The following is a 14,439-nucleotide window of genomic DNA, read 5'->3' as shown; positions in this document are numbered from 1 at the left end:
ATGATTGCAAAAATTGTGAAGCTTATTTTACAACTTCTACATGTTAATGAACAATTTCTACACGTCACCCCCAGATGTTAACCTCAGATAATTCATCGGAATACGTATTTCGTGAGAATAAGAACCAGGATAGAAATTATGGAAGGGTCCGGTATTGTAAATTCTTACCAACAAAAACTATGGTAGTCAATTAATATTCCAAGTTAATGTTCATCGCTACCTAAACAGTACCTTAAGGAAAGAGTAAATACAAGGGTCATCCAAGAAATAAAGACTGTTTGGTTATACAAAATGAAAAACACAATATTTAGTGGAAAAAAACAATTCTGTTACATACCAGAAGCTTTCTTCACTTCTCTACATAATCACCTCCTACATTTAAACATTTGTCGTATCTGGGCACGACCTTCAGAATTCCCATGTTATACTCTTCTGCCGCCAGTTCATTAAGCCAGGTGGTCAATGCATTCTCCAACTCTTCATCACTTCCAAAACGTTTACCGCCCAGAAACTCTTTCAGCTTAGGGAAAAGGTGGAAATCGCTAGGAGCAAGGTTCGGACTATAGGGTGGATGATCAAAAATTTCCCATCCGAATTGATCGAGCAATTCTTAAGTTGCACCAGCAGTGTGAGGGCGAGCATTGTCGCTCAGAAGCACAATTCCTCCAGAAAGCATTCCTCGCCTCCTGTTTTGGATGGCTCGCCGTAGCTTTCTTAGTGTCTCACAATAACGATTTACACTGATCATAGTGCCCCTTGGCATGAAATCCACCAAAAGAACACCTTTACAATTCCAAAAGACGGTTGCCATGACCTTAATGAACTGGCGGCAGAAGAATTCTGAAGCTCATGCCCAGATACAACAAATGTTTAAATGTAGGAGGTGATTATGTAGAGAAGTGAAGAAGCTTCAGGTATGTAACAGAATTGTTTTTTCCAATAAATATTGTGTTTTTCATTTTGTATAACCAAACGGTCTTTATTTTCTGATGACCCTCGTAGTAATAAGAATTATCCTCTTCTTTGTCATTTAATATAAAGAAACTACCATACCCTCTCAGAGAAATAATATAAACCTTCAATGAAGATAGGGAGCGTAGAATGTTTGAGCATGCTACGCTCAAGCATATACAATAGAATATCATTTTAACGTGATTGTAACCTTAGAAACATATGTAAAATATCAACCCGTTAGTTTCAGACCACAACCTTCTATTCCATTTTCATATATTACCATGTGTTGGTAAGATTGATTAAACTACATTTTAGCATGGAGATGATGACTATGTTCACTTAACTTTCAATTTTACTGAGTCTCTTACTTCACAATCCACATTTGAGGGCCCACTATCACAGACAAATGACGGTTATACGTGTACTACTGGGCTTTGAGTGCATTGTGCTCGTTTGCCTGGTCGAGCATTATTTGCATGTGATCCCATGGCGATCAAAGAGCTCTCAATTTGCTACACTATCTAGCAAACTATTAGGTGCTTGAGCGAAAAGCTCTCACTGCACACTCTAGTATACACCCTGGATTACAGAGATGGCAGAAAATATAGTTTGTTTTCTAAAACAAAACCCACATGTATCAACTCGTTAATACATTAATTAAGGTGAATAACCCATTTATGTTCTTCATGAAACATTTGAAATATTATATCAGATTGATAGCATATGGCTAGACTCTACTTTACGTCCCTATTGCCTTTTGGTGGTAACCGATGGGAGTTAACAACACTGCAGGCTCGTCTTTGTGTCTGTGTTGTGAATGCGTGTGCTTTGCTTGTTTGTGTTCTGCGTGGTGATTGCTCCTTTGCGTTCACGGTGCGTTGTGTATGTGTATGGTGCATGAAGAAGAACAGGTTCCAAAAACTTGTAGATAGTGTAAAATACGTTTATCCCCAATGATAATTTAGTGCATCGTTCAAAACCGTGCTTGCAGACAGCCGGCATCTCTTCGGGTAAGTACCTTCTTCTTTTTACACTTTCTGTTCACGTTATCTCCACTAACCATTCACGGGTAGCCCCACGTACCATTCACGTTAGCCCCAAAAACCATGCACGGGTAGCCCCACAAACCATTCACGGGGATAAGGTATACCTATGAGCTTAGGTTAGGCCTGTTAAGTTAGGTTTCATCATCGAAAAATTTCCACAGTACGTTCAATTATGCATATCCGAACAACATCGGTTTTTATCGATTGCCTCCTCCAGGCAAGTTTTCCTCGCTTTGGGATTTACGTTGTTGAATTCCTTATACATTAAGCTTTCCAACGATATATGACACGTATTCCTTAGGAAAAGGACGTAAATTAGAGTCTTACCTAGCATATAGTTTACTGATACTGTATCGGTATTGACTGCTTCATATTAGTCCATCCAAAGTTTACATATTTCTTTCAGCCTACTTGAGCAGCTGCTTAGAGGCTTTCTTTTTTAGGTTTAGTTATATTTGTGTGCAAACAGATGGCAACACTGTACAACATCATGAAGAGGAGAAGACAACATAGAACCATCACAGAAGAAACATAACAACCAAAAAATATATAAATATTAATTCCTTACCTGAAAACATTTTAATAACAACACCCTCTTATTTGTAACTTTCAAAATCCTGGCAAAAATTTCAAGCTCATTAAATTCCATAGCTAACTGGCACAGCCTCTTCTCCTTGTATAACTGTAAAATACAAATAATATGTAATGACAATAACTATTACAAATCCAGTACGTTTTCTTGGTCTTACCCACTGCTCATTCAGCTACCATTTCAAAATTATTCTGATAAAAAAAACTCACCAAAAATGAAAAGTCTATACTTATTATCACTACACTTATGTATTTATATATGAATAAGATGCATTAATATTGTTATTATTATTTTTAAAGTCTACCTTTCAGAAGTAAAAGGTTTCCTTGGGATTTTGCTCAAGAAAATGATGAACAGTAGATGTTGGTAATGGGGCATTCTATGTGAAATCAGCACGTCAAGAGGCACTTTTCAACCTCACATATTTTGATTCATTTGAAATTTGGCATACTAGAAGGGCCACCTGAGGTAGGAAAATATACGAAATCACAATTGGTTACAAATTAAGACTCATACCAGTGTACAGCCTGAACAGTGCATGCCACATTGAAAATTCAAATACTTCAGATTGAAACTCACCTATTTATCCTCTTTTAATTTTTCTCTATATGTGCTCTAATAACGGAGTTGCCTATGGAACCTTACTTTTGAGTCACCCTGTATTTCTAATAAATGGGAATTTAAACAACATATTCATGTACATTAATTCAAACAATATTGTATTTGACTTCTGTTACACTTTTACTTTTGAATATTAGGAATTTGTCTATCAAAATTTGTTATCATCCATATCATCCTACAACAGCCTGCCGTAACATAACCTAAATCTAACATAACTCCGGATCCTATTGTTTTTTTTAAAACAAGTATAAGAATATAAATATAAAGTATAACCAGCACATAAAAAAGAAAGTAATGCAACACCCACAAAACTAATATAAGATCACCCAATAATTCTATTTAATAAACTAATTTCACCCAGCAGGTTAATAGAGGGGGGGGGGGCAGCCATATTAGTAATTCTTAATATAAATCATCATAAAGATAATCTAGGAATATAATTAATTATTCCCCTATTAATTAATATACTACGACTACCTAATCGTTCATAAGTAATATTTACTAGACAAAATATTCCAGAAGAACAAAGACCATGTGCTACTATAAAAATAAGGCCACCATTTATCCCTCATGCTCCTATAGTTATAATCCCTATTAAAACAAGACCTATGTGTGCTACAGATGAATACGCAACCAAGGCCCTTAAATCAATTTGACGTATACAAACAAGACTAATTATTCAAATTCCAACAATTCTAATACCAAATCAAAAAATATTATATTTAATAGCTAATCTCTCAATACAAGAAATAATTCGCAAAATCCCATATCCTCCAAGCTTTAATAAAATCCCAGCCAAAATTATAGACCCACTAACTGGAGCCTCAACATGAGCCCTAGGTAATCACAAATGAACCAAAAATATAGGTATTTTTACTAAAAAAGCAAACACCATTCTAATATATCAAACAAAATAATTTATATTAATATTAATATATCTAAATATATATATATATATAGACCACCCACCTTATAATTTAACATAAAAATACAAACCAAAAGAGGTAAAGAAGCAAGTAATGACCTTCAATTGTTTTTTAACTCTGGCATAGGCATGATATATCGTGTCAAAGAGCCCTTAAGACCTTTCCAACGCCATCTGAATAACTTCTATTGGTGCCCTGGTTGTCGAAATATTGCAATTTAAAGTCAACAAGATGTTGGAAAAAATGTTCAAAATCGCACAGTTGGCAAAACTGTAATTTCGGAAATACAAAAGATATGGATCTGTAAAGATGTATATTTTCCTACGTCAGGTGGCTCTTCTAGTATGCCAAATTTCAAATGAATCAAAAAATGTAATGTTGAGGACCTTGTTGATTTGACATGGAATGACCTTAATACAGAATTAAAGAAATTGGTTATACTGGTGGTTTTCGAATCCGGGACCCCTTTATTACAAGGTGATAATTAGGGACACAAATTTGTGGTAAATAAAAACTGAGGAGAGCGGTACATAAAATGTTAGATCACCGGTATATACTAGGGGTGGCCAGATCCGGATCCTGGCGGATCCGAAATCCGGATCCGGTTGGTTCCAGATCCTTAGGATCCGGATCCTAAAATTTTTCGGATCCGGAATTTTCAGATCCGGATCCAGAACTTTCGGATCCGGTACTTTCAGATCCGGATCAGGTACTTTCGGATCCAGATCCGGTACTTTTGGATCCGGATCCGGAATTTTCGGATCCGGATCTGTTTTGCCATCCCACATGCGCTTCTTTGGAAAGTAAGAATGTGCTTATAACATATTGTTACCTGCTAATATACATATATATATAATATATATATATATATATATGTGTGTGTGTGTGTGTGTCTGCTCGCATGCGCGATTTGTAATTAATTAATACACTTACTTACTAGGGAGGTCTAAGTCTCCCCCTCCGATTTCCATGAAACTTGGCAGGTGTATAGAGCCCCCCCCCTCAAATGTCAAGATGAGGAGAAATTGTAGTGGGGATCTGACCCCGAAACCACGTAAATATGGCATAGGAAGAAACAGGGGGCATACGGCCTCTCTATACACCTGTCAAATTTCATGGGAATCGGAGGGGGACAGGGGTCAGATGATTCCCACGGCAATTTGTCCTAATCTTGACATTTGAGGCGGGTTTTGCCCCCTAAAACAGTATTTTAGCCGAAACAAAAAAAACACGTATTTCTTCCTTTGGGCCCGTTTATACACACACTTGCCAAGTTTCATGGAAATCTGAGGGGGACACAGGGGTCAGATCCCCACTTCAATTTGTCCTTATCTTGACAATTCAGTGGGTTTCGCCCTGTAAAACCGTTTTTTAGCTGAAACAAAAAAAAAACATGTATTTCTTCCTTTGGGCCCCACTATACACCTGCCAAGTTTCATGGAAATCGGAGGGGGACACATAAATCAAATGCCCACTTAAATTTGTCCACATATTGACATTTGAGGCGGGTTTTGCCCCCTAAAACAGTATTTTAGCGGAAACAAAAAAAACACGTATTTCTTCCTTTGGTACCCTCTGTACACCTGCGAAGTTTCATGAAAATCGGAGGGGAACTCAGGGGTCAGATCCTTACTTCAATTTGTCCTCATCTTGACATTTGAGGGGATTTTGCCCCCTGAAACAGTTTTTAGCTCAAACAAAAAAACACGTAATTCTTCCTTCGGGCCCCTCTATACACCTGCCACGTTTCATGGAAATCGGAGGGGAACTCAGGGGTTAGATCCCAACTTCAATTTGTCCTCATCTTGACATTTGAGAGGAGGTTGCCCCCTAGAACAAATTTTTTGCCGAAACAAAAAAACACGTATTTCTTCATTTTGGCCCGTTTATACACACACCTGCCAAGTTTCATGGAAATCTGAGGGGGACACAGGGGTCAGATCCCCACTTCAATTTGTCCTCATCTTGACATTTGAGGGGGTTTTGCCCCCTAAAACAGTTTTTTAGCTGAAACAAAAAAAAACACGTATTTCTTCATTTGGGCCCATTTATACACACACCTGCCAAGTATCATGGAAATCGGAGGGGGACACAGGGTCAGATCCTCACTTCAATTTGTCCTCATCTTGACATTTGAGGGGGTTTTGCCCCCTAAAACAGTTTTTTAGCTGGGAAAAAAAAAACACGTATTTCTTCATTTGGGTCCGTTTATACACACACCTGCCAAGTATCATGGAAATCGGAGGGGGACACAGGGTCAGATCCTCACTTCAATTTGTCCTCATCTTGACATTTGAGGGGGTTTTGCCCCCTAAAACCGTTTTTTAGCTGAAACAAAAAACACGTAATTCTTCCTTTGGGCCCCACTATACTGCCAAGTTTCATGGAAATCGGAGGGGGACCTTTAGATAACCTCCCTTGTTAGTCTTACACTTTGTAATTATTTAACACTGCATATATTATAATGTTTTATTTTAATTTGTAAAACTGTAACTGTAGAACAATTGTATAATTTTTGTATAACATTTATATCTTGTTATATGTGTTAAAGGTTTCATCCTGGAATGGAATGTCTCACATTTATGTGTGTTTTCATTTCCAATACATTCGAATGAATACATATTCGTTTCAATGGCATTTACAAAATCACTTCGGACATTTGTGCACGAGTGTGTTAGCCGATGCGTAGCAAAGTATTTAGGAACAACACTTGAAAAAAATTCTTGTAGGACTAAGGTGTGGTAATATTATAATGGGATTGAGATACGAAACTCTCGGATCCGGATCCAGATCCAAAACTTTCGGACCCGGATCTGAAACTTTCAGACCCGGATCCGGAACTCTCGGATCCGGATCCAGATCCGTAACTTTTGGATCCGGATCCGGATCCGTTTGGCCATCCCTAGTATATACCAGCGGTGAAAAAAAAAATTGCACACACGTGTTCATTATGAGAGGAAGCAACATACAAAAGAGCTATAAATTGATAAACTACTTCATTTTTATATACTGTACACATGCACAAGTACTTAGCTGTCCAACCAAAAAGAAAACATCAACACAAAATCACTTCATTTCTAAATAGCATATCTCAAGTGATTTATTCATTGTATGTATTTAAAGGATATCCTTGCTGTCCAACAAATAAAATAATCACTACTGCACAAACACATGTTGAAAATCACATGATGATAAACAAAATTCATTCATGACTGAACACCAATGACACCATTGTTTCCCTTGATGTGCGGGAACAGACTAATCTTATCGCTGCTACAGCTAGCAAGTTCAATGAAACTGGAAGTTGAGTAGACATTTGGGGGAAGAAAGGAATGCAGCTTGACACGGAACGAAGTTTTCGAACTGAGATTATATGCATGGGAAATCCCAATTTGCAGCGTCTTCCTGATGTGATCGAAGATAAAACGTTCTTCGGCTGCAAGCGGTAGGAAACTTTAGGCAAACGTTTCGTTACAAATCGACAGTTTGCACGCGCAACCTCGATTGCCGGTTTTTGCGTGTTTTCTATTTAATTTGATGATATTTCACGGTTATTTCATTTCGTGGAAAAGCACACATTTCACATTACTTCGCGAATAAAACTCATGCATATTTCATCATTGGGGGTGTAGTTATGTGCAGAAAGTTCAAAATTGAATCTTTTTTTCACATTTCGCGATTTCGCGCATCGCGAAAATTCAATGTCCCTAGTGATAATGTTGCCACTACATCATCAGGGAGGCCCAGAATAATTTAATAAATATACTTAAAAAGATGAAGATGTAATCATAGCAGTTAAGAAATTACAATCAAGAGATACTCCTTACTGCAAATCTTCTGAATTATATTATGAAAGGTAACACTGAAAATTTTGATCCTGTACTGGTTATTTTGTTAAATACTTCTTTGAAGCAAGGAATAGTTCCTTTTAGATGGATACATACCCATACTGTACTACTTCCGGAACAATTTAAGATGACTGAACCCCTCTCTGATTTTCTTCATATTTGACATACTCATTAATTGAGGCCTCCTAATCACGAATCTGAAGTTAAAAGTTGTCGGAAACGTCTAGAAATTGCAAAATAAGCAAAAATAAGTCGTTAGTTTTCGGAATGGACACAGTCGATTTTCGCAATTTTTTTTTTTGTTTCACAAGGAAATATATATATTCCTGATACTACCACGACACCAAATTTTAACTATGTTTGCCTAACCTAACCACACGTCAAAGGTTCGTGGGGCTAGCATCAATGGTTCGCAATTATTTTGCAATTTCTAGATCCTGATACCACCACGACACCAAATGTTAACTATGTTTGCCTAACCTAACCACACGTCAATGGTTCGTGGGGCTAGCATCAATGGTTTGCAATTATTTTGCAATTTCTAGATCCTGATACCACCACGACACCAAATTTTAACTATGTTTGCCTAACATAACCGAAACTAACCTAACCACACGTCAAAGGTTCGAGGGGCTAGCATCAATGGTTCGCAATTATTTTGCAATTTCTAGATCCTGATACCACCATGACACCAAATTTTAACTATGTTTGCCTAACCTAACCGAAACTAACCTAACCATACGTCAATGGTTTGTGGGGCTAGCGCCAATGATTCGTGGGGCTGGTGTCAATGGTTTGCAATTATTTTGCAATTTCTAGATGTTTCCGACAAATTTTAACTTCAGATTCGTCATTAGCAGGCCTAATTAGGGTAACAGTTTCATAGATCGGAGACACATTAAAATAGGATATTTTGTTTATCACATGGTTCGTACTTACCAATTGTGTATTGCAAAACATAGTTCAAGGTGGCATTAGACTCTTTACACGAAAACTAAACGCTTTTTCTACTAAAATAACAAATTTTCGTAAGTGCTACCGAACGCACGTAACTGTGCGATATCGCTTACTTTGCGAATGATATCGCTTCTTTTGTTTTCGAATATCATTGTTTCCAACCTTGTTCACCGAAAAATACCGACTATCGTGTTCATCACGTGTGCAAATTGTACATTATGCACGGCTAGCTGACGGATAGCCCCACGAACAATTTTCGATAAGGTTAGGTTTGGTTAGGTTAGGCAAACATAGTTAAAAATATATATATATTGGAAACACTGACATGATTTCCCTGTCAAATAGATTTCACGATGAAAGAAAATACCTCGACTAACGTTGGAAACCTTAGAGCCTTAGAGGAACTAATTTCCATAAGTAGTTTCTTCTGTAAAAATGAAGAAATGTGTCTCCGATGTATGAAACTGTTACCCTCAATTAGTAAGTAAGTAAAATATGAAGAAAATTGGAGGGGGGTCCGGTCATCTTAAGTCATACCCTACTTCCTAAAGCAAAAAAGGCCCGTAAAGGTATAAAAAATTTCAAAAATAGGTCTACTCAGGGACATTTGCCCACTGTACCCACTTGAGAATTACGTCGATTTTTTTAATCGACAGATTTCAAAGTTTTACGTAATGTAAAAGTGGTTCCACCATTAGGAAAGTACAAACAATGGAATTATTTGATCCCAACGAATGAGCCACGTAAGTTAAAACCTGCAATTTGGAGCATTCTCGCCACTTTTTGTTAGTAAAAACTTTGTATGCACACTAAAATAACGAAGGAATATGTCGAAAATAACTATCAGTACGTAACCTAACTACGTAAAATTATAGCTGCTGTTGTGGATAGTTGTTTGGGCGCTATTTACTTTGCGCGAAGCTGTTCTGCTACATGGTAAAGTAACACGCTAAGGCAACAGATGTACTTTACTTCACAATAACACATTTACGAGAACTAAAATCAACTGAAAACATTCATAAACACCAAAATCTTCCTAAACCATGCAAAACATTTAACTTTCTCCAGGGGGTCAGAGGGTCAAGGGTACCATCTAATCTACAAATTAATGTAAAATAGATGATTATATTTATCAGTGCCTGTATGGTAATTGAATGGTATTGTGAAAACACATTTCACTCATTTATTTCCTAATTATTTACATTTGTACTTACCTGTTATGCATAGCGGAACATTTTTGAATGTGGGATTATGCTTTTTTCACTGAAAAAAGCATAATTTTTCACATTACAAGTATTTATTGTTCGTTGCTAATTCACTTTCGTTACACACAATATGGCGTGCAAATCTTGACTCACGTTGTCTATCGTCAGCTGATATGCAGTGTTTCCAAACTTATTAACCGAAAAATGCTGCACAAACTATTCACAGAAGGTTTTTAAACGAAAATTGATCCACAAACCATTCACGGAAGGTTAGGTTAGGCAAACATAGAATATTAAATTGGAAAAAAACAAAAAACGCTCACACGTCATCTTGTAAAACTACCGCATAGTTTCTACACTAACACTTATTAACCGAAAAATGCTGCACAAACTATTCACAGAAGGTTTTTAAGCAAAAATTGATTTACAAACCATTCATGGAAGATTAGGTTAGGCAAACATAGAAAATTAAATTCAAAAAAAGAAAAACCCGCTCACACGTCACCTTGTAAAACTACCACGTGGTTGCTACACTGACAGGGGGTTACATAATCGAACGAACGGAACATTTGATTCACGTACTTGACGGTAATGGTGGCAAGACCTATCGTGCATCGGAGATACATTAATGTTGAAAAATACATGATTTAACGGCCGAATAAGTTGACCGAAGGGAGAAAACACTTCCACGAGCTTCCAAAAGTCTACAGAAACAAAGTTCCGTAAGTAGTTTCTCCTGTAAATTTGAAGAAATGTGTCATACTGTGTCATGCCATACTGTTACCGCGTACCATCTACTCTACAAATTAATGGAAAATAGATGATTATATTTATCAGTTCCTGTCTCAGAGGGGAAAAAAGCTGATCACTTGATACCTGCTACTCGCTTGGAAGTGCAGATGGCAGGGAAAGACCAAAGGAAGACAAACTCCAAATATTCCTGAATATTGTCGGCAGGGAAGGGCTTCAAATGCTACTAAGCTTCAAAAACTTTTCTGATGGCATTATTTTCTACGGAAAGAACTACGTGGTGCCAAAGTGGATTTGTCAATATTCCAGTTTCTGAAAATTATGAAAATGTTTTAAACATCTTTGCATTAAATACATTTGACAAGAGACAAATTGAAGTTTGACTAAATGAACAACTGAACTAAAGTCCATTTTTTTCTACTACGAAGTGGATGTAAACAAAACCACGTGTTCTATAGAAAGCCAGTGCAGCCCTATTGGTGGATTCTGGCAGTAGTCTCTCCGCAGACCTTTTGCAACCTGATAGATAGTCCATTCAATGCCGTCTTGAAACTAGAGTAATACAGCATTGTATGCTGTTCAAAGCATTTACTAGCCTTATCCTTGCTCATGAATTCATAATCATTCCTTAGTAAAGCACCTACGGTGACATTCACTCATTTAAATTAACGAAATTCCCGCTACTTGTCCGTCACTCTGTGTTGTGCAATGTTGCAAATTCGCAATATTAAGTAAAGTCTATAATCTTGAAACATCGGACTAGACAGAATCAGAAAACATGATTTAGACTGACAGTGACTGACATGGGAATCTCTAGATTACACACGTGTGATGTATATACCACAAACACGCACACACTACTTTCAACTTCATGCGTTTTATCTAGAATGGTAAAATCAACACACTGCAAAAGATTGTAGCGAAACCTTTGAGAAAGCCAAAGTGCTTGGTGCAAATACAACCAGTGATGCTTAAAATCGTACGGAATGTTACTTTAGCATTTATTAAATGATCCACCCACGCTTCCTTTCCTTTACTTCCCACATAAAACATGCTCAGATTTCAGGAACCCGAATTCCCCCAGCTTGTCAAAGAAAAATGCCAGATGCATACACTGGCAACTGCTTCCAAGAAGGAATTTGTAGAGGGCGGGGACACAAGCTTTTGGCGTTACAGATGGGCAAACTGTGCCATTCAGTGTTGCTATCCGACCTTTATAGAAACATCGTTACAATTCGGTAATATTCCAAAGCTGTTATCGTATCTAATTGCTATATAGCCAACTTCGCAACTACAAAGTTTTATTAATGTTCCAACACGGGTGTACGTAATAAGCACTTCACATTTCTTGTATCTAATTCATAAGGGAAAAAATAACATAGTTGAAGACACTACTTCTCGTGGTCAAGAATCTTCTGAAACACTACCCTCAAGCACACTGCTATTTATAGCTTTCCTCCCCTCGACCCTGCAAAACCTGCCCTCCTCTCCGTTGCCGTGTGGTGGTTCTCGAGATTTTGCGCAGTGTTTATAGGTTGTAAGTATCACTGAATGTTGATGTGGCTTCAACAGCAAGTGTTACAAAAACCTCTACATTTGAAACCTTGAACAAGTGGCGATACCAAAATTGCGGTGAATCCAGAGGGAAATTCAGCCGAACGAAAATGCGGATGGTACATTTTAGCCGATTTTGGACTTGCTGCCGTCAGCAGGAAAGTGTTGTTTTTTTTCTTCATGGATATGAGTTTGTCTACGCTGGTTAAATTATTGCATGATTCATTTGGTTTATTTTACTTCGCATTTCTGCCACACTTGGCTAATCGCGAGGATGAGGATAAGTGATGATATGGTGAAATTGATGAAATAACACTCACAAAGAACATCCATGCCCAGGCCAAGATTCAAAGTCAGGACTCCTGGCGTCGTAGCGCACAGTGATAACCACTCCGCTACAACGGTCAGCTGTGTGAATTCTTCTTACATGGTATATTACCACTCACGAGAACTGACATCGTTGGTAAGTGTTTACCTCTATTTTATTATATTTTCTTCATCTCTCATATTTACAACAGTGTTCGTTTTAAAAACTAATATTTGCACATTTTTAAAAGTCGCTCTAGTTTCGAAACTTTGTGGAAAATACTGACACCGAAGCTAACACGTGCGCTGGGAGGGAGGGGCAAGTGCTGGCGAATAGAAAGTGGGCACCGCGCGCATTAATACAAATTTCGGTAACTTATTGGCCACACCTACTTCGTTTTAAAGCTGGAAACAGAATAGGACAATCACCATTCCCTTTCAAATAGAGGGAGATTGAAGACAGTTTTGAAATAATAAGCGATGTCAAAGCAACATAACATGTAGAAACAATGAATTCTTGGTATCCTTACTTTTTTCGGGATCTGCTTCCCCAACGAAAAATGTCACTGTAGGTCACTGGGTGATTGTTTTAAATGTATACCTATTGATCTTTTATGGTACTAATGAATTTTTTAGTGTTTCATAAAGGCTAAACTGTTCTTAACATTTAAATAAACATAGTTTTATTTGCAAATAATGTATAATATAAACTACTGAGGCAGTAAAACCAATTGTAAACTACAGGACGTCTCGATTTGTCTTAACATGTTGAGAGTATGGATTCCAAACACACGGGAGGATCGGGATGTGCTTTTAGAAATTGCAAAACTGAATAGCAGCGTAAGGAAAATTGCCTCTGATGAAGAGCATAATTATAGCAATAGAAATAGGTTACTCTGTGGAAAATCAACAGCTTATTATCAGCTAATACAGCATTTCCTAAAATAACTAAGATGCAAGTTTTTATTAAATTTGATACTAAAGAAAACTGCTATAAAACTTTTTTCTAGTACAAACTGTGTAAAATTCCATTTTTCGACGATTAAAATAATTCGACTTTCAATCCGACACAATAATGTTACGTGCCTTGCAATAGATGTCAAACTGCACACTGGCGGGTAACGTCATTAAGTCTTTCCTATAATATTCATAATAGTCCACCACAGCCCCTACTGCAATGTTGTAGAGTGAATCCGGCAACATATTTTATGCCAAAATTATACACACAAGAATAAACAAATACTTCCCCACCATGAACAGCTGTTTTTGTCTTGATCACAGAATATTTTAGTTTTCATTGGTTCCAGACACAGTATATAACACAATCACATGATTCAGGGGCTGGCCTTCAACGTACTCGGAGGAGTCTCTAGTCTAGAACTATCAAAAAAGACACCAAAACTAGTGCTCAGACGTTGGCTGCAAGCCTTCAAGACCGATGTGAGCACGTTTACTCCAGTACAGTTCGTAATGTATGCCGACGAAATGCCTACCATAGACGAGTGGCAAGGAAGAAATTTTGGGTTAGTGCAATAAACAGAAAGAATCGCCTCGAATTTGCCCTATATCACCGCAATTACGATGCAGACTTCTGGCACAAGGTCATTTTTTCGGACGAAAGCAAATTCAACTTATTTGGGTCGGATGGTAGGCCAGTGGCGTGCCCAAGGGGGGGTTGGT

The 14,439-nt window shown here is 37.5% G+C and overlaps 1 protein-coding gene across 1 annotated transcript in view; it reads right to left on the bottom strand.

Moving 5' to 3' along the window:
• Pat1 (Protein interacting with APP tail-1) overlaps positions 1-14,050 on the bottom strand; it is a 57,477-nt gene extending 43,427 nt beyond the window's left edge. The window contains exons 1-2 of the mRNA XM_083129085.1: positions 13,846-14,050; positions 2,569-2,682 (exon numbers count right to left, since the gene is read on the bottom strand). Coding sequence (XP_082985211.1) covers positions 2,569-2,682; positions 13,846-13,962 — 231 coding nt within the window. The 5' untranslated portion in view covers positions 13,963-14,050. The remainder of the gene's footprint in view (positions 1-2,568; positions 2,683-13,845) is intronic.
• Between the last annotated feature and the right edge of the window lie 389 nt (positions 14,051-14,439).

This window comes from Lepisma saccharinum, chromosome 9 (genome assembly GCF_977018435.1).
Source record: "Lepisma saccharinum chromosome 9, izLepSacc3.1, whole genome shotgun sequence".
Lineage (NCBI taxonomy): Eukaryota > Metazoa > Arthropoda > Insecta > Zygentoma > Lepismatidae > Lepisma > Lepisma saccharinum.
The sequence above is the reverse complement of the archived record's forward strand: the minus strand, read 5'-3'. Positions and strand labels throughout refer to the sequence as shown.